Source organism: Suncus etruscus, chromosome 11 (genome assembly GCF_024139225.1).
Source record: "Suncus etruscus isolate mSunEtr1 chromosome 11, mSunEtr1.pri.cur, whole genome shotgun sequence".
In the NCBI taxonomy this organism is placed as follows: domain Eukaryota; kingdom Metazoa; phylum Chordata; class Mammalia; order Eulipotyphla; family Soricidae; genus Suncus; species Suncus etruscus.
The window spans coordinates 101,241,424-101,262,313 of record NC_064858.1 but is presented as its reverse complement, the minus strand read 5'-3'; the positions used below and the strand labels follow the sequence as shown (position 1 = coordinate 101,262,313).

The following is a 20,890-nucleotide window of genomic DNA, read 5'->3' as shown; positions in this document are numbered from 1 at the left end:
TTTTCTTTTTGATGGGCAAGGGTTGCAGGGATTAAATGCAGGATCATGTACATGCTTGGCATATACTCTACTACTTTGGCTATTCCCGGAGAAGAACCATTCATCAATTCTTATCACATTAGTCCCTACAACTCATTTAAAAAATAACATTATTTATATCTATCATGTCAGAACTTTCAGTTCAATATATACCAACAGATAGAAACATTGTGTAGCTTCATTGCTTAAGAAGCCACAGTATTCAGAGCAGAGACAGGGATCAATGTGATATACTCTTCAAGGCCTGCCTAAGACAGTTCCCAAGGGAACTGGTGAGAAGAAAATGGTGGAATTCCATGACAATGGAATAGGAGGGGAGTTGGCCTTTCCTCTTCGTCAGACAAGTCTTCTTCTTAGGATGAAACATGGAATGGCAAATTGAACAGAATGACTGGAAAGAAAATGTAGTTTACTCCCTGGGCCAAAACCCCCAAGCAGCTGTCGGGAGCAAGAGAGCGACAAGGACGGAAGAAAACAGATTTACTGCGTTGTTATCCAGAATGGGCTTTCCTGAGATGTGCTTCACCTCTTTGGTGGGGCTGTTGACCACCAGGCCAGTGCTTTTATCCAAACCTGGAATGGAAAAGAAGAAAGGGAGGCGGATTATCAGACTATATTAAATTTTTTTAGTTTGATTTTTGGGTCACAACCGGCAGTGCTCAGAGACTACTCCTGGCTCTATGCTCAGAAATCGCTCCTGGCAGGCTCAGGGGACCATATGGGATGCCAGGATTTGAACCAACGTCCTTCTGCATGCAAGGCAAATGCCTTACCTCCATACTATCTCTCTGGCCCAGAATATATTAATTTTTAAAACTTAGATTTTTTCCTCCAATGGGATCATGTCTGAAGGATTCACAACTACTTATAAAATTATTGGGCCAGAGCACTAGTACAGCAGCTTAGGGCATTTGATTTGCACACATGGCCAACCTGGATTTGATCCTGGGTACCCCATATGGTCCCCTGAGCATTGCCCTTAAACAAACCAACGAAAAATTACTTCAGTAGCCTTTTCACATCAACCTATTCACCCTTCTGTACCTTTTTGAATATATAAACAATCAATGATTTTAGTGGATAATCCATATTGTGCAATAGTGTGCTGTCTGTCTGTTTGTCTCAGGAATATTCTCATTCTCTCTCTCTGTCTCCCTTTCTTTCTCTTCCTCTCCCCACCCTCTCTCAGTACTTTCCTGGTTTGAGACTCAAGGCTCATTTCTGATAGAGGACCTCACTCTAGATGATCAAAGGTTTCCTTGGTTAAATGCAGTTTTGAATAAAACGAGGCTCTTTGAAAAAAAAAATAAAAAGTATGATAAAGGTATTAATTCACCTATCTTCACTGTAGCACTAAGAATGATAGCTAGGATTATGCAAAGAGATACACAGATTAAAAAGAGCTGTGTCACAAAATGGAATACTACTCAGTTAGAAAGAAAAATGAAATCTTGTCTTTATTGCAACTTCAACAGAACTGAAGGGCATCATGTTAGATGAGATCAGCACAAGGGAGAAGGGCAGATACTGATGGGTCTTTCTCATTTGTGGTAGAAAGAGAAACAAAACAAGGGAACAGATGGTACAAAATAATGCCAAACTCTTGCTCTGGATTGCCAAACTAAGATTATCAAGCAGTGAGGGAAGAGAGACTAGAAGTAACCAAAGGATAGAGGTCTTGAACTCTTTGGTGGTCATGAAGGTAAAAATAACTTTTTAAGGGCCAAGTGATAGCACAGCAAGTAGGGAGTTTGCGTTACACATGGCTGACCCATGTTCAATCCCTGGCATCCCCAGAGCCTGCCAGTAGTAACCTTAGTGCCACTGGTGTGGTTTAAAAAAAAAACAAAAACAAAAACATTGCAATAGCACTGTGGTATGGGGTGCTTGCCTTGCATGAAGCTGACCCAGGACCGACTGTGGTTTAATCCCTGGTATCCATATGGTCCACCAAGCCAGGAGCAATTTCTGAGCGCATAGACAGGAGTAACCCCTATGTGTCACTGGGTGTGACCCAATGTTTAATCCCCAGCTTCCCATAGGACCCCATAAACCCCACTAGGCATAATTCCTGTGCACAAAATTAGAAGTCCTAAACATTGCTGGGTGTGACCCGAAACCACAAAATCCAACATTTCCCATGTTAATAGTATTGCAACCATGTTACCTAAACTATATTAAGAACTAAAGTATTTGGGCTGGAGAGAGAGTACAGCAGTAGGGCATTTGCCTTGCACACGACTAACACAGAATGGAACCCAGTTCGATTCCTGGTATCCCATATGGTCCCGAGGCTACCAGAAGCAATTTCTGAGTACAGAGACGAGAGTAACCCCTGATTGCTCTCGAAGGTGACCCAAAAACCAAAATAAATAAAATATTTAAAAAATGTCTCATATTTGTATGTTTATAGATCCTGTAGTATATATTACATTCACATTTCTTTCTCCTTAGCTTCTTCTTCCCCCTTCCTCCCTAAGGAGATGGATAAAGTGAAGAGAACAAACTTTAGACTGATGAGAAGAGAGAAAGTAAAAGTATATGAACTCAAAACAGGTAAAAACCTGGAAAGACTCTAAGGGAATCTTCTCCCAGACTCCCAGCCTCTTCTTGGTGTGAGTCTAAGGAGAAAGCATGGCTGGTTAGAATCTAGAACTGGGGCCCGGAGAGATAGATAGCACAGCGGCGTTTGCCTTGCAAGCAGCCGATCCAGGACCAAAGGTGGTTGGTTCGAATCCCGGTGTCCCATAGGGTCCCCTCTGCCTGCCAGGAGCTGTTTCTGAGCAGACAGCCAGGAGTAACTCCTAAGCACCACCGGGTGTGGCCCAAAAAACAAACAAACAAACAAACAAAGAACATAAAAAGAAAATAAGATCGGGCCCGGAGAGATAGCACAGCGGCGTTTGCCTTGCAAGCAGCCGATCCAGGACCAAAGGAGGTTGGTTCGAATCCCGGTGTCCCATATGGTCCCCCGTGCCTGCCAGGAGCTATTTCTGAGCAGACAGCCAGGAGGAACCCCTGGGCACCGCCGGGTGTGGCCCAAAAACCAAAAACAAACAAACAAAAAAAGAATCTAGAATACTCATGTAACTATGTTGATACACTAGCACATTCAGAGCACCTCTGAAGCTAAGCACAGCAAATTTGGGGGGTAGGGGAAGGGAGAAATGTGCTTCTAGTCTTAAAGGGGACTAAAAATTCATTGTGGAGGAGAGCAAGTGTCATGTCCAAGATTATATGAAACAGTTGGATCAGTCCATTTTCCAAAAGGAACGTAAAAGAGGTATTTTTCCAGGATTAAGTAAAAGAGAAGCATTTATTTCTTACATCATTATATTCTTCCAGTATGTCCTCTACTCATATTTGAAAAGATGATATGGAAGAAATAGTATAGTCATAGTATACTGAGATACTATAGTATAGTATAGTGGAGAGATAGTATAGTGAGCAGGATCCTTGCCTTGCATGTGGCCAGTCCAGGTTTGACCTGATCCCCAGAACCTCATATGGTCCCAAGTTCCTCCAGGAGTGATCTCTGAGTGTAGAGCCAGAAGTAAGACCTGAGCCCAAGCTAGCTGGGTATGGCTAAAAACAAAAAACAAAAAACAAAACAAAACAAAAAAAACCAAACCCAAAATAAACTGTAGGAAAAGCCTTTCTTGTCATTATTTTTTCTTTGAGGGTTGGGGAACTGGGAAAGATCAAAGCTGGCAGTACTCAGGGGTTATTCCTGGCTCTGTGCTTTTAGAAATCACTCCTGGCAGTGCTCAAAAGACTGGAATGCCAGGGGTCAAATACAGAGTTCAAGGCAAATGCCTACCTGCTGTACTATTGCTTTGGCCTCTGTCCGATAATTCTTGTCTTTCAACTTCCAATGCACTAAAAGGAGAATTTCATTGCCCCCCCCCAAATTTCTTTCCATTTCTTTAATATAATGCCAATAAGTTGCTATAAGATACTCTTACCAGAAAATTGCATTGTAGCACCTAAATATGAATCCAGAAGTGATCCTAGTAATCCAGCCACACCCCCAAATGCAATAATTGGCCACTGGGGAGCAGAAAGGTCCAAATCATTAACACAGATCAACTGTGTAAGGAAGTAAGTAAGGCCGACAAATGTACCGCCAAGGAGACTAGCGATAAGGCCCACGATTGTGACCCCTCCATTGGTCCCTGTGAAAGAAGAATGGATAAAACGAATTGATTAGTAATCAGGAAAAAAATGAAGTCAAAGCAAGCAAAAAATTATGGTACTTATGTAATCCTGACCAATTTAAAAAGGTCACTCTTAGATGCAATCTAAGTGGAGGAGTTGAGAGACAGAGAAGGAGGGCATCAGAGACTGAGGTGGACATCCCACACACACATGCACACTGAAGGCCTGGGAGAAGTTGGAAGCAGGACAAGCAGCAGTCAGAAACACCCAGAGGGGGTTGGCCCACAGTCACAGCAGAGTGTGGGTGTGTGTGCTTGTCTTGCACCTGGCTGACTCAACTTTGATCCCCAGTTTCCCATATGGTCACTTGAGCACTGCCAGGAATGACTTTTGAGTGCAGAACTAGAAGTAATCCCTGAGCACCACTAGGTGTGGCCCAAAACAATACCAATCAACCAAAGAAAACCTCCCAGTACTTGGTACACAGTAGCTATTAAATATACTAGCTGTTAAATGACAATGATGAAGAGAAAGGGGGTAGAAAGGAGGCAGAAAAGAATAATGAATAAGCTGAGGAAAAGACGAAAAAGAAAAAAGAGGTAGGGAATTAAGGAAGAAAAGAAGAGAAAGGGTGGAGATGAAAGGATCGTGAAGAATAGCCAGGCTAGGAGCTGGAGTGGTGGTGCAAGTGGTAGGGCGTTTGCCTTGCACGCGCTAACCTAGGATGAATCAAGGTTCGATCCCCCATGGCGTCCCATATGGTCCCCCAAGCCAGGAGCTATTTCTGAGTGCATAGCCAGGAGTAAGCCCTGAGCATCACCAGTGTGCCCCTCCACACACACACAAAAAGAATAGCCAGGCTAGAGAGATTGCTCAACGAGCTGGAGCGTATGCTCTGCATGTGAGAAACCAGTTTTGATCTCTCTGGCACCTCACCAGCACCATGGGGCAGGGGCCTAAAAATATCAAATCAAACAATACCCAAAACGTTGTGGCCAATGATCGTGGAAATAGAAACTTAGACATGCTGAAGTACTACTTACATGAATGAGCTCCCAAGAAAATAACAGTCTATTACCTTAATACTGCCTTCCTTTTCCTTTTGTGATGTTTGCAGGCCCATCTCTATATCTCAAAATTGTTTATCTAGAATTTGCTAACATTATATATATTTATTACCATCAACTTAATATCTTACAGCAATTTTCCAATGAAGAAGACTATCTAATAAGGGCACAGCAGTTAGGCATTTGCCTTGCACGCTGCTGACCCAAGACGACTTGGCTCTGATTTCCGGCATCCCATATGGTCCCTTGAGCCTGCCAGGAGCAATTTCTGAGCACAGAGCCAGGAGTAACCCCTGAGCCGGGGTTGGCCCAAAGAAACAAAAACAAAACAAAACAAAGACAACTACCTACAATTTTTAAAAAGACTCTTTGATAAGATACACAGCAAATCAGGAACTTTTGACATTTGTTTTCTTCAATAAACTTAAAACTTACCCACTGGAACTTTTTCCCAGGTTGTTATCAGCCTTGGGGGGCTTTTACTGAGGACCGTGGCAACTTCTGAAGACCAGGTATCTCCAGCGCAGGAGCACAGTGCAGCCAGGAGAGACAGGCACATCCAAGAAGCAGTATGCTGCTTGGAAAAATCTATCGGGATTTCCCCAGGGCCATTTTCAATCATGTACAACAAAGCTAGCTCTGTAGGCACAGCTCCATTACAGAACACCTGAAGCCAATTTCTCTGCCCACCTACAAACAAACACATCAATAGAAGTACATGAATGGTCTTTTGTATCATAAGAAAACTCGGGCAGTTAGAGGAATGTCTACTTTAAAGTTTCAGGAAAAGAAGGGGTCAGAGTTATAGTACAGTGGGTAGGGTGTTTGCCCTGCAGGAGGCCAACACAGGTTTCGTCCTTAGAATCAAACACGGTCCCTTGAGTTTGCCAGGAGTAATTCCTGAGAGCAGAGCCAGGATTAAGCCCTGAGCACAGCCATTTGTGACCCCAAAACAAAACAAAAATGTTTCAGAGAAGAAAATCATTAAAAAAAGAAATAGCATGGAGGCAGAGCATTTGTCTTGCATGCAGAAGGACTGTGGTTTGAATCCTGGCATCCCATATGGTCCCCTGAGCTTGGCAGGCATGGTTTCTGAGCATAGATCCAGGAGTGACCCCTGAGCTCTGCTGGGTGTGACCCCAAAACAAAAACAAACAAAAAGTTTTAAATGGCCGAAAGTGATACGATTCCTCTGATCACATTCAGTATTCTCATCACTCACACAGTGATGGACGTCTGTGCTGCAATCTATTAGTTAAACCACATTCACGTTTGAGCCACTAGTGGTACACATTCGCATCATTAGTGGCAGAATTAAACTCAAAGTCTGCTGTTATTATAAATAATAAACTAACACCAACAATTAATAATACATTAATCAAATTTAATACATTATTGTTTGATTTATTGATTTTAATATTTATTAGTAGCAACCAATTTATTATTAATATTACATTTAATATTACAACTTCTATATTAGGATGAAATAAAGGTTATTATTTTAAGTCATATCAAATGTAATTCAATTTACCTTCCTTATATTCTGAGTCTATACGTTTTTTTTCTTCTCCTTTCCATTTAGTAAGTTTTGAAGAAGAAAAGTAAAACATAACCATCGAAGTAAAAAAGCTGAAATTTGCAACACTTAGGATAAATCCAACCACGAGCCCTGAAAGAAACAGATATTTGGTATTATTACATATACCAATTCTATAGAAAAGAAAAGAAAACTTGTAATTTCATGATATTTTCTAAAATGTACATTTCTGGTATATTTACATTTCTACCAAACAGTAAACTGAGTGTGAGTTTCATTAAACTGAGATGTAAACTTTGACCTCTCATCAAACAATGTTATATGCATGTAAGACATTTCAAGACACCTTTAAAAATAATCAAGGCAACATGTTGCACTGGTGAAGGATTTTATATATATATATATATATATATATATATATATATATATATATATTTGTGTGTGTGTGTGTGTGTGTGTGTGTGTGTGTGTGTGTGTGGTTTTTGGGTCACACCCAGCAGTGCTCAGGGGTTATTCCTGGCTCCAGGCTCAGAAATTGCTCCTGGCAGGCACGGGGGACCATATGGGACGCCGGGATTTGAACCGATGACCTCCTGCATGAAAGGCAAACGCCTTACCTCCATGCTATCTCTCCGGCCCCTATATATATATATTTAAAAAAGAAAAGAAAAGAAAAGATAAGGCTTCCCAATTCTTTTTTATTTATTTTTTTTATTTTTTTTTTTGGTTTTTGGGTCACACCCAGCAGCGCTCAGGGGTTACTCTTGGCTCCACGCTCAGAAATTGCTCCTGGCAGGCTCGGGGACCATATGGGGTGCCGGGATTCGAACCAATGACCTTGTGCGTGGAAGGCAAACGCCTTACCTCCATGCTATCTCTCCGGCCCCTGGCCTCCCAATTCTTACCACAGGCTGTGTTCTTTACACTGACTGTATAGAAAGAGGAGGTACAGTAAATGCACCCCATATACACCTCAACACAGGCCCTTTGCCTGGTCTGTATTGTGAATTGGGGGACAAAAAAAAACAAAACAACAAAAGAGGTAATATGTGGCCAACCCAGGACAGACCCCTGTTTGATTCCCGGTGACCCATATGTTCCCCTGACCCTGCCAGGAGAGACTTCCGAGTGCAGAGTCAGGAGTAACCCCTGAGCGCTGCTGAGGGTGACGACAACAACAGCAACAACAATAACAAAAAACAAGTTGTAGTATACAATGAACAGCAATTTTCTTAATATGATATTCACTGTACAAGTTATATTTGGGCAGACTGACACCTGATATATTTTTAAGTTTAGTACAGTTCTTTCAAGAAGGCAAGATTAAGGTCTTCCATGTTTAATTTTTTTTCCATTTCCTCCCCATCTCCACTGTAATTTTCCCAACTCTATTAAAAATTTAGAAATTGGAGCAATAGCACAGCATATAGGACATTTGCCTTGCAGACGGCTGACCCAGGTTCAATCCCAGCATCCCATATGGTTTCCCTAACCTGCCAGGAATGATTTTTGAGCCCTGAGCTAGGAGTGACTCCTGAGTGTTGCCGGGTGTGGCCCCAAAAGAAAACAAAAACAAAAAAATTAAAAGGCAAGTATTTTTATATATTTTGTTTTGGGGAGCCATACTCAATGGTGCTCAGGGATCACTCCTGGAAGTGGTTAGGGGATCAATGAACCTGGATTATGAATGAACCTGCAAGACAAATGCCCTACCTGCTATGCTATCTCTCTGACCTAAAAGGCAACTTCTTTTTATGCTTTTCAAAGGTTTTTCAGATATTCTCTTACTGACTACCATAGTAGTATTTAGTTTTCCTACACTAATCTATAAAAATAATCTTGTTTTTTTTACATCCACTTAAAAATAGAATATGTTCGATGAATGTGATTTGACTTTGTCTAGTCAAAGAAAGGAACCTCCTTCATTTTTATAAGACTGGACAATTTCAAGGAAGGTGTATACACTTCTGATCAGAAAAAAATATAGAAGCTTCCATTTTGTGACATAAAAGAGAGGGCAAGGGGCTGGAGTGATACTACCGTGGGTAGAGGGCTTGACTTGCATGCAGCAGATTTGGGTTGGCTCCCTGGAACCCCATATGATCCCCTGAGCCCTGCCAAGAATGGTCCCTGAGCACAGAGTCAGGAGTAAGACCTGACCACTGCCGAGTGTGTTAAAAGAGGGAAAAAAGGGGAAGAAAGAGTTGTTCTTTTGCTATCGCAGCAATACAACGCTACTAAAATCAAATGCTAAGTCATTCATGCTTGATACTTAAAGAATTGTAGATATTTATGTTATAAAGTCTCTTCCTAGGTAATTCTACAGGGGAAGTGCAAACAGGTGTTGGAAATGGCTTTTTAAATCATAATCTTCAAAGGCTTTTTTATTAGAAAACCTAAAAGTGTTGTGAGTAAAACTTGATAGTTTAGAGAAAAAAGTAAGGGGTGCAGAGAAATAGTATGGAGTTTCAGGTGCTTTCCTTGCATGCTGCTGACCATAGTTTATTCTCGTGAGCATCACTAGGAATGACCCCTAAACACAGATCTAGTAATTGACTCCTAGCACTGATGGATGCACCCCACCATGACAAAAAGAAAATACTCTGGGGCCGGTGCGATAATGAAGAGATAGGACATTTTGCCTTGCACACAGTTGACCTGAGTTTAATCCCCGATATCCTATATGGTCCCCTGAGCACTGCCAGGAGTAATTCCTGAGCACAGAACAAGGAGTAAACCTGAGCACCACCAGTGTGGTGGAAAAAAACAAACAAACAAAAAAAAGATATTCTTATTTCTATTGCCACAATGGTTAGTTAACCCCCAAAATGAATTCAAGTAGTCCAGTTATAGTTCAATAGTAGAAAACTTTCCCTGCAAGGGTGATCACAGCTAGATCCCTGGTCCCACCCCACATGCCTGAGAAAATCTTTGCAGGGGGCCAACCTGGGACAGCCCAGGTTCGATCCCTAGTATCCCATATGGTCCCCTGCCAGAAGTGATTTCTGAGCACAGAACCAGGAGTAACCCCTTAGTGACACTGGGTGTAGCCCAAAAACTAAAAACAAAACAAAACAAAACAAAAATAAAAACCCAACAAAAACCAAAAACAGGAAAATAAAGTTTACTCAGTCAATTTCAGCTCTGCTGAAATTGGCAGCTATTCAGTCACCTGTCCCAGCTCATTTTTATAAGTTTGCTTGTTTTTTGTTTTGGTGCTCAGGGATTACTCCTGGCAGTACTCAGTGGACCATATGGGGTGCCAGCGATCAAAGCCAGGTTGGCAGCGTACAAGGCAAATTCCCTATATGCTGAACTACTGCTCTGACCCCACCTTTCCCAGTCTGAATGGCAAGGCAATACAGTAGTTAAGGAACCGCTTTGTGCACAGCTGGCAGAAGAGAAGGAGGGCAACACAAACCCACTCTCCCGAACCAGATTTATGCTCCAGTTAGTGGTTGCTGCACCTAAGCCAGAAGTACAAACACAGAGGCTGGCAGCCACGGCTGCCCTCAACCTCTCACTGCTGTAGGCCTCTCCTGAGCTGAATGAAGCAACTTCCAGAGGATTATGGGTTGGTGCCAACCCCCTTTATTTTTCCTGGCTTTCCTCCTTTTGGACTTGTGATAAGGGAATGTTACTAGAGGTGTTTGGAAGACTGGAGATTAAACCCAGGCCTCCTGCATACAAAGCTTATGCTCAGTTTATTCACTTATTCTTCCAGTTGAGATTTTCGATCAATCCCAGTTATGTCTAAACTTTTCGATTAAAAATTAAACCTTCTGGGCCGGGCGGTGGCGCTAAAGGTAAGGTGCCTGCCTTGCCTGAGCTAGCCTTGGACGGACCGCGGTTTGATCCCCCGGTGTCCCATATGGTCCCCCAAGCCAGGAGCAACTTCTGAGCACATAGCCAGGAGTAACCCCTGAGCATTACCGGGTGTGGCTCAAAAACCAAAAAAAAATAAATAAATAAAAAAATTAAACCTTCTGATTAAATTATTCTCCTTCTCAAACTATTTCCGTACATTTTTATAGTTATATGTCAGGAATTAAGAGATGTAATAGAACACTCTGGATAACTTTTTTTTGTTTTGTTTTTTTTTGGCGCATTTGGCTGTGCTTCGAGCTTACTTCTGGCTCTGCTTAGGAATCACGTCCGGCAGTGCTCAGGGGACTATATGTGGTGCTAGTGATTGAACAGAGCTGCATGCAAGGCAAACGTCCTACCTGCTGTACTATCCCTTTAGATTCTGCATTTAAAGCTGGCCAGTTCTGTACCTAACCTATACCATCTGGGGAAGTAAAACAACATTTACAAAATGTCTCAACAACTGAAATAGCTACACCCTAAAATTCTACTAATAAAATCTGAATATAATCTCTTGGAGGTAAATCATAAATCATTATATGAAAAGTTCTATGCAATCTGTTTATTCATTGTGTACGAGTCCTAATAATAGGCCTCTTAGAACTGAAACCTTTTTTTTTTTTTTTGGCTCAGAGCTTCCTGCATAGGACTGGAAGAACATTTTTAGGAAGAGTAAAACATAGAAAGTGTTCAATAAATATTAGTATCCAGAACAAATGACTCACAACCGAGTTCTGAAAAATGAATCAAGAGGGCCCGGAGAGAGCACAGCGGCGTTTGCCTTGCAAGCAGCCAATCCAGGACCAAAGGTGGTTGGTTCGAATCCCGGTGTCCCATATGGTCCTCTGTGCCTGCCAGGAGCTATTTCTGAGCAGACAGCCAGGAGTAACCCTTGAGCACCACCGGGTGTGACCCAAAAACCAAAAAAAAAAAAAAAAATGAATCAAGAAAACTCAGCTTGTACTAATCTGCTTGAGGCTTCTACTAGTAACTTCCGAAGAAATACTCTTCCCAAAGTTCATTTAACATGTAAGTAGGAGGAACACATGAATGCTGAATAATAAATACATAACTTTATTATATCATAATTTATAGTCTCAGATCCAGAATTTAAAAAACATTAGTGCATTATATAAGAAAGCACTTACATGGCTAGAGATTCAAAATAAAACCTACCTCCTACTGCGCCACTGTGATCGAGACTTTTCTTCTTAAAGCCATTTAACATCAACAAAACTGGAACCACAATAGAGAAGAGCCAGCGCCATGGAGATATAGGCTGTAAATTACCTGGAAAATGATAAAAGCAGAACACAAATTGTGTGAAACTTACAGAGGTTAGTCTTCATTGTAAACACTTAATAAATTAATTCCAGATTAAAATACTGTCATAAATGATAAAAAGTAACCAAAATGAAAAATGAACTAAGTTATGGAGTTTTGGTGGGCTTGCTTTTTACAGAGACCTCTGCCCCCTAATCTTAGACATCCATCATGGCTGCTGAAATCACCATTTATTATTTGTTGTATCTTATAACAAGCTCAGTTAATTTGAAAACCATGTGTAGCTATAATAATGGACATTTCATATGTACTTATAAAGATATGAATTTGTGATTCCTTTGTCTTTTTATTGGGCGAAGGGGTTTCCTGGGTCACACAAGGAGTGGCCCAGGAGCTATTCCTGGCTCCGTGCTCAACACATCTTAAGATTTAATGTCTTAGCAATTGATTTTCCCCAAACACTAAGCTATCACATTCCTCTTCACAGACATCTTGTTTGCCTAGCAAAATGTTTTCAAATTATCTGAGTCACTATTACAAGATTAGGTGATGTCATTTAAAAAATAAGATTCTGGAACTGGAGCGGTAGGGTATTTGCCTTGCACGAGGCCAAAACCGGACAGACCTCAGTTCGAGTCCTGGCATCCCGTATGGTCCCTGAGCCTGCCATGAGTCATTTCTGAGCACAGAGTCAGGAGTAAAGCCTGAGCGTTGCCAGATGTGGCCCATAAAACGATAAAAACAGAAGTTAAATTAAATTAAAAAATAAGATTCTTTGAGGGGCTGGAGCAATAGCACAGTGGGTAGGGCATTGTCCCCCAAGACTGTCAGGAGTACTTTCAGTGTGCACAGCCAGGTATAACCACTGAACGCTGCCAGGAGTGACTCTGTTCCCCTGCCACCCCCCAATCAGATTCTTGGCTTATTTGAAGTTCAGGCTCACATGGTAAAACTGAGTTTAGGTGAGGACAGACTGACTCCTTTAGACAGGATACAGTTTTCCCAATTGGTCACCTATTTTGATTTTTTTTTTTTTTTTTTTGGTTTTTTGGGGCCACACCCGACAGTGCACAAGGGTTACTCCTGGCTGTCTGCTCAGAAATAGCTCCTAGCAGGCACGGGGGACCATATGGGACACCGGGATTCGAACCAACCACCTTTGGTCCTGGATCGGCTGCTTGCAAGGCAAACGCCGCTGTGCTATCTCTCCGGGCCCTGGTCACCTATTTTACTAAGATATTCAACACTAAGGCTATGTTTACAGTGGAAAAAAAGAAAAGGGAACTCTGGGGCCAGAGAGATAGCATGGAGGTAAGGTGTTTGCCTTGCATGCGGAAGGACGGTGGTTGGAATCCCAGCATCCCATATCGTCCCCCCAGCCTGCCAGGAGCGATTCTGAGTGTAGAGCCAGGAGGAACCCCTGAACGCAGCCAGGTGTGACCCAAAAACCAAAAAAAAAAAAAAAAAAAAAAGGGGGGGGGACTCTTTTGTGCCCATTTTGTACAAAAAAAAAATGGTGAGATGAAAGTCAGAGGGTAAAATGTTTGTCAAATAATGGGAAAATTCCGTTTCTAGTAGTGAATATTATTCCCATGTATTTTCACATACAAAGACATGAACTGCACTAAAAGTCTGAGCCCAGAGGAACATTTCGGTTGACAGATCCTGAGCCTGATTTCATTCAAGTCTTAGGTAAGACCAGAATTAAGGATAATCTCCTCTCATGACTCTCCATGTCAAAACTTCATCCCCTTCTTTTAATTATGAATGGACAATTCAAGAAGCTTTTGAACACTGGAAAACAGCCATTTGATTGTTTACATGGCTTTCTGCAAAAAGACTTAGATCTGAAATGGCCATCACTTACCACAGTTGTATATAGTGTACTTTTCACTTTGGGTGACGGTGCTCGGGGGTTACTTCTGGCTTTGTGCTCAGAAATAGCTCCTGGCAGGCTTGGGGGACCCTATGGGATGCCAGGGTAGAACCTGGGTCTGTCCTGGGTCAGCCGCAAGCAAGTCAAACGCCCTACCACTGTGCTATTGGTCCAGCTCCATGCTTTCCACTTTTTCCTTTGAGCTGAGCAAAAACTATCATGGGGCATAAAAGTCTGTGCAAAGGCATACTTATACTCTAATGCAGCTTCAGAACATTAAAGGCATGAATACAGAGTGTTTCAAGATCTTGTATTCCTGCAAAAAAGTCTGTTCATTTAAAGCAGCCAAAGAGCAGACAAGTACTCCAAATCTCCATTATACCACATTTTATTTTCACTGTTGTTTTTATGACATCGATAAACTATATTATTAATATTTTACTAAAAGCACCACCGCAGAGGCTGGAGTGATACCACAGCAGGTGGGGCATTTGTCTTGCATACAGCAGACACAGTTCTAAACCAGTTCCAAGCCTGGCATCCCATGTGGCTACCCTCCCCTCAAACTGCCAGGAGTGATTGCTGAGTGCAGAGCCAAGAGTTAACTTTTGAGCATCGCCCAGTGTGGCTAAAAAACAAAAACAAAAAATAAACAAAAATTGGCTAATAATTAATAAAAAGCTCTACGACAGCTGCTTTACAAAACCGGCTCACCCCACATTTTAACCGAGAGAGGTATGTTAAACACTAGGAATTATTTTAATTGCACAACAGAATTAAGAAACAGGGCAGTAAGCCAGGTAGGTATGGGCTCAGTCAGCAGAAGAGTGCCAGTTTTGCAGGCTTAACGTCCTGGGAGGGCTGCATCCCATAGTCATCAACAACAACAACAACAAAAACCCCAAAACAAATCCAACAAACAGAACCCCACTGTATTGAGGCATAGTTTCAAAACTTCCAGGGACTGTTTAAGACTTTCTGCTTCGAAAATTAAATTCAGACGGTGAAAGCAACTGACGTTTCCTAACCATTTCAAGGTCCTGAGCCTCACCTGTCCCAAATGCCCGGGGCTGAGTTCACCTCTTAGGATACAGCAGAATTTAGGAGTGCCCTCTCATGCTTACCATAATAGGTGCTGGCAGTCATGGACAAAATCCAGAAGGCTAAGGAAATGCAAATGATCAGGCTCAGTATAACTATGTTGGTGATCATCCTGATATATTTCTTGCATATGCCGTCGTCGAGATCTGCCATGGAAACCAAGGATCATAAGCACCTGGGGAGGGGGGGTGGAAGGAAATAAATACAAAGCGTAAAATACAAAAGGTAAAAATAATAAACGAGAACTCTGGAAGTCTCCAGCAGAACAAGGGAGCAGAAATGCCGTACATGCGAAGTCCCATTTTCCAAGGGCTGAGATGCCAGCGACGGACCCAGGCGAGTTCTGCAAATAGCTTGATTGCTCGCCGCCTTTGCTATGGTCCTTTGGCACCTCCAGGGCCCGGATCGGTCGGCGCATGCGCAAAGGCCCGGCGACGCGCGCATGCGCACCAAGGCCTGCCGGAGTGAGGCGACGGGGACCGGAAGCGGCCAGTCGGCGAGCCCGGAAGTCGAGCTCCGACCCCGCCGCCCCGTAGCCCAGTCGGAGGCTTCAGGGGAGACTCCGCGTGTCCCCGCGGGATACGCCCCCTCCTAGGGTTTGGCCCACCCGGCCCAGGCCGTTGGCCCGCCCTCGCGCTCGGCTCCCACGTTCCTGGTCGCCGCGGCCCCGCGGCTCAGCCGCTGGCACGACCGCGCATGCGCCGCCGCGGCCCGAGGGCGTCGCGCGTCACGTGACCGCTGGGGGCGGGGGCGGGGGCGGGGCCTCGGGCTCGGGCCGGGGGACTAGGAGTTGCTTCTTTTCAGGTTTGGGTTTTGTTTTCGGGACGCCCGGGGATGCTCGCAAGGCGGGCACCTTACCTCTAGCGCCACCGCCCGGCCCCGGATTTCTTTCCTTTTCTTTTCTTCTTTCCTTCTCTCCCTTCCTTCCACCTCCCTCCCTCCCTTTTTCTTTCTACTGTCTCTCTTCCTTCTTCCTTTTCTCTCTTCCTTTGTCTAACTTCTTTCCCTTTCTCTCCTTCCTTCCTTTCTTTTTCTATCTTGTCTTTCCCTGTCTTTCTTTTCTTTCCTTCTCTCCCTCCCCTTTCGAAATTCCTTCCACCTCCCTCCCTCTTTTTTTTTCTACTGCCTTTTCTTTCTCTCTTCTTTCTCTCTTCCTATTCTTTCCCTTTTTTTGGCCTTTTTTCACTTCCTTTTTTCTTTCTTTCCCTCCTTCCTCTTTCCGTCCTCCCACCCCTGCCTCCCTCCCTCCCTTTCTTTCTTTTTCTTCTGTCTCTTCTTTCTTCTTTTTCCTATCTTCTTTGGACAGGCCCAGCAGTGCTCAGGGCTTACTCCTGGCTCTGCACTCAAAAATCACTCCTAACAAGCTCTGAGTACCATATGGGATGCTGGGGATCAAACCCTGGTCAGCTGTGTGCAAGGCAAACACCCTACCCGCTGTCGTTTAATTGCTTCAGCCCTGTGCTGATATATCTTAGAGTTTACATAAAATACGTAAAACATACAAATAGGAAATTTAGTATAAGTGCAGAGAGTTAAGAAAATTTAAAGGGTGAAATCTGAATCGAATTATAAAAGTACAGTTTTATCTTAGGAAAAAGAATATTGACTTTATATTCAATATATAGATTATATTATAGATACTCTAGTGTTTGCATTGTAAAGATTGGAATAACCTTTTAAATCCCCAAGTGTATAAAAATTGATCATATAACACTCAATATAAATAAGATATTCAGTATTGAAATGTATTAAATCTCTTAGCAAAGTTTTATTTATTTATTTATTTATTTTGGTCACACCTGACAGCACTCAGGGGTTACACATCTGGCTCTAAGCTCTAAGCTCAGAAATCACTCCGGGCAGGCTTGGGGGACCATATGGGATGGAACCACCATCCTTCTGCATGCAAAGAAAATGCCTTACCTCTATGCTATCTCTGCCCCCCCCCCAGCAAGTTTGAATCAAACACACCCAGGCTTAAATCATGGCATCCCATCTGGTCCCCAGAGCATTGAACCAGGAGTAACCCTGGAGTACTTTTAGGCATGGACCCAAACCCCCAAAATAAAAATAATAAAATATTTAATTTTCTGGAGCAGGAGTGATATTACAGTAGGTAGGTTGTTTGTGTGTGGCCAACTCAGAAACCTGGGTTTGATTCCAGGCATCCCATAAGGTTCCCCTGAGCCTGCCAGGAGCAATTTCTAAGCACAGAGTCAGATGTCCTGCTGGTGGGGCCCAAAACACAAACAAAAAATGTTAAAATGTCTTTATAAAACATGATTTTACAGTTTGGTACTTAATCTCTCTCTTTATTTGGCCCCATCTGGCAGTGTTTAGGGGCTTCTTCTAGCTCAGTGGTCACCCTAGGCTGTGCTCAGAGGATCGTACGGTGTTGATAAAACCTGGGAAACTTAAGCATTCAAAACATGCTCTTGGGCTCTAAGTGCATTTTTCTAGCCCTTACTGTTTGATGTTTTGTTTTGTTTTGGAGCAAGCCCATCAGTGTTTAGTTTTTGGACAAACCTGTAAGTGCTCAGGAGTTATTCTCAGCTCAGTGCTCAAAGTTAAGACTATACAGTGTTGGGATTCAAATCCAGGTTTCCTCCATGCAAACATAGCATGCATTCAAGTCTATGAATGTCCCCCTCCAGTCCTAGTCTGATTTTTTTTGTTTGTTTGTTTGTTTTTGGGCCACACCTGGTGACGCTCAGGAGTTACTCCTGGCTATGCGCTCAGAAGTCGCTCCTGGCTTGGGGGACCATATGGGAAACCGGGGGATTGAACCGCTCCGTCCTAGGCTAGCGCAGGCAAGGCAGGCACCTTACCTCTAGCGCCACCGCCCAGCCCCTAGTCTGACTTTTTTTTTTTTTTTTGGTTTTTGGGCCACAACCAGCGATGCTCAGGGGTTACTCCTGGCTGTCTGCTCAGAAATAGCTCCTGGCAGGCACGGGGAACTATATGGGACACCAGATTCAAACCAACCACCTTTGGTCCTGGATTGGCTGCTTGCAAGGCAAATGCCGCTGTGCTATCTCTCCGGGCCCCTAGTCTGATATTTTTATGGATTTTTATGATCTTAAAATTTTGCAACAAGGGGCTGAAGTGGTAGCACAGTGACACTTGCCTTGCATGTGACTGACCTGGATTCAATCCCTGGCATCTCATATGGTATCTGAACCTGCCAGGAGTGATTCCTGAGTGCAGAGCCAGGAGTAAGCACTGAGCATCTCTGGCTGTGAATCAAGAAGAAAAAAAGAAGAATTAAAAAAAATCAAGAGCAAACAAAAAATCAAAAAAGGGGCCGGAGAGATAGCATGGAGGTAAGGAATTTGCTTTGCATGCAGAAGGATGGTGGTTCAAATCCTGGCTTCCCATATGGTCCCCTGAGCCTGCAAGGAGCGATTTCTAAGCATAGAGCCAGGAGTAACCCCTCAGCGCTGCCGGGTGTGACCCCAAAACAAAATAAAACCAAATCAATAGCGCTAATATGTTACTAAGTAAATGTAAGGCTCTGAATTCTATAGCCAACATTGACCCCTCTATGACTCAAAAATAAAACTCATCTTTAAAATAAAAAAAGAATCCATTGTTTTTCTTTCTATCCTTTTTTTTTTTTTTTTGAGGGGCCGCACGCAGTGATGCTTGGGTTACTCCTGGTTCTGTGCTCAGAAATCACTCCTGGCAGGCTTGAGGGACCATATGGGATGTCGGGAATTGAACCCAGGTCCATCCGGGTTGGCAGTGTGTAAGGCAAACACACTACTGCTGTGCTCTCATTTCAGCCCAATATCATAATACCATTCAGATTTATATTTTTGGGGGGGTTGTTTTGGGTCACACCGGGGACGCTAAGAGGTTATTCCTGGTTATGCACTCAGAAATCGCTCCTGGCATGGGGCATTATATGGAACTCCAGGATTCGAACCACCTTACATTCTGGATTGGCAAATGCTTTACTGCTGTGCTAATGTTCCGACTCCATTCAGGCTTAATTGTTCTTTGATATAAATTTGGATTTTGTTTTTGAGACCACACCCATCAGTGATCAAGACTCACTTTTTTTTTTTTTTTTTTTTTTTTTTTTTTTTTTGGTTTTTGGGTCACACCCGGCAGCACTCAGGGGTTACTCCTGGCTTCATGCTCAGAAATCGCTCCTGGCCGGCTCGGGGGACCATATGGGACGCCGGGATTCGAACCGATGACCTTCTGCATGAAAGGCAAATGCCTTACCCTCCATGCTATCTCTCCGGCCCCAAAGACTCACTCTTAGCTCAATCCTCAGGGATCACTTCTACCATTGCTGAGGGACCATGAGTGATCAGGGATCAACTTAGGGTCTAAGAACCCCACCCACTAGACTATCACCGTAGTCCCCATTCTTGGAATTATTCTGGCATAGACATCTATTTAACTGTATCTTAAAAAGAATCCTGATGACAAAAGCACTTTCCACTGCCAGAGAAACATGGTAAATATCTGCAGGTTACGTTTGATTCCTTTAAATGGATGACAATTTAGTGTGGACTATTTCCTGTGACAACATTGCTACCAGACCTGTGTTCCCCAATTCCCCCCAATTGCGGTGTGAGAATTTCTCTTCACCAAGTCTTGTTTGGGAAACATCTTTTTCTTTTCCAGAGCAGTTAAGTTTTGGTAAACCTAGTGGCAGAAGATAGTTACCCCCTTCTCTGAGGACTGACATAACTGATACATTAAAAACAGGCTCTCTAGGAGCCAGGAAGGTGGCGCTAGAGGTATTTGCCTTGCAAGCACTAGCCAAGGAAGGACCGAGGTTCGACCCCCAGCGTCCCATGTGGTCCCCCCAAGCCAGGGGCGATTTCTGAGCGCATAGCCAGGAGTAACCTCTGAGCGTCAAACGGGTGTGGTCCAAAAAAAAACCAAACCAACAAACAAAAAAAACCCCAGGCTCTTAAGGCAGAAATGCAGAACTCCAAATGAAGTAAAACTCCAGAAGCAACAGCCACTGGCCAAACCAATGAGAATAATATATTCATATTTACAAATTCAGACTGTGTAATCATGCAGGAATTTGGAATAAATCCTTGATTCATGAAAAAGTTGCTTTGCTGCACGTTATGACTTTGCTCAAAGTTGTTTCTAAGGTGGGTGATTTTTGCTTTGGGACCACAAATAGTGGTGCTTATGGAGGGCTTACTCTATGCTCAGGGGAACTTCTGGTATATAGGGGCCCAACTCAGGTTGGCCATGTGCAAGGCAAACTCCTTACCTGCAGTACCATATCAATTTAATCCCTCAAAGGGAGTATTTTAATCTGTTTGGGACTACACCCAGCAGTACTCAGGACCTATTCCTGGCTCTTTGCTCAGTTATTACTCCAGTTGGTGCTTGGGGATTCAAAGTGCCAGATCAAACAAGTGCCCTATCTGCTGTAATATGCCTCCAGGCTCCAATTTTCAACACAATGTTTCAGAAGTATTAAAGAGGAACCGGAGTGATATAAAACAGTGGGTAAGGTGTTTTTCCTGCATGCAGTGTCTCTTGGGTTAAACCTGGCATGCTCAGGGTTGCTTCTGGTCTGTTGCTAACAAGCAATAGGTGGGGTGGTAGGGTTGTGGGTCATCACTCCTGGAGATGCCTGATGGATTCTGCAGAGCTGGGGATGGAACCTGTGCCTCCAGAACACAAATAGTGCACTCTAGCTCACAATGCTATTTCTTAGGCTCCAAGTTTAGGGAGATTTCTAGCCATGCATTTTATTTTTACAAACTTTATCGATTGGTTGTTGGGCCACACCTAGTGGAGCTTAGGGGTCACTCCTGACTCTGCACTCAGAAATCACCCCTGGCAGGCCAGAGGACCATATGGGTGGTGGGAATCGAACCGGGTCCCTCCAGGATCGGCTGTGTGTAAGGCGAACACCCTACCATTGTGCTATCTCTCAGGCCTCTAGCCATGCATTTTAGGGGTGCAGTTTAA

The 20,890-nt window shown here is 43.3% G+C and overlaps 1 protein-coding gene and 1 non-coding gene across 2 annotated transcripts; one reads left to right on the top strand and one right to left on the bottom strand.

The window, feature by feature from the left end:
• Positions 1-309: 309 nt before the first annotated feature.
• TMEM19 (transmembrane protein 19) lies at positions 310-15,335 on the bottom strand. The gene is made up of 7 exons (XM_049782769.1): positions 15,218-15,335; positions 14,953-15,104; positions 11,845-11,958; positions 6,796-6,933; positions 5,700-5,954; positions 4,005-4,214; positions 310-612 (listed from the first exon to the last, which is right to left on the bottom strand). The coding sequence occupies exons 2-7, from the start codon at positions 15,080-15,082 to the stop codon at positions 449-451; spliced, it is 1,011 nt and encodes a 336-aa protein (XP_049638726.1). The 5' UTR covers positions 15,083-15,104; positions 15,218-15,335; the 3' UTR covers positions 310-448.
• On the top strand, positions 7,690-7,822 carry LOC126023133 (small nucleolar RNA SNORA51). The gene has a single exon (XR_007500340.1). It is a non-coding gene; the product is annotated as a small nucleolar RNA SNORA51 (small nucleolar RNA).
• Positions 15,336-20,890: the final 5,555 nt, after the last annotated feature.

Coding starts and splice junctions, on each gene's coding strand:
- TMEM19 (XM_049782769.1), bottom strand. CDS start 15,082: ATGGCAGATCTCGACGACGGCATATGCAAGAAATATATCAGGATGATC. Junction 6,934..11,844: donor TCACAGTGGCGCAGTAGGAG/GTAGGTTTTATT, acceptor TGTTTCTTTCAG/GGCTCGTGGTTGGATTTATC. Junction 613..4,004: donor TGCTACAATGCAATTTTCTG/GTAAGAGTATCT, acceptor TTTCCATTCCAG/GTTTGGATAAAAGCACTGGC.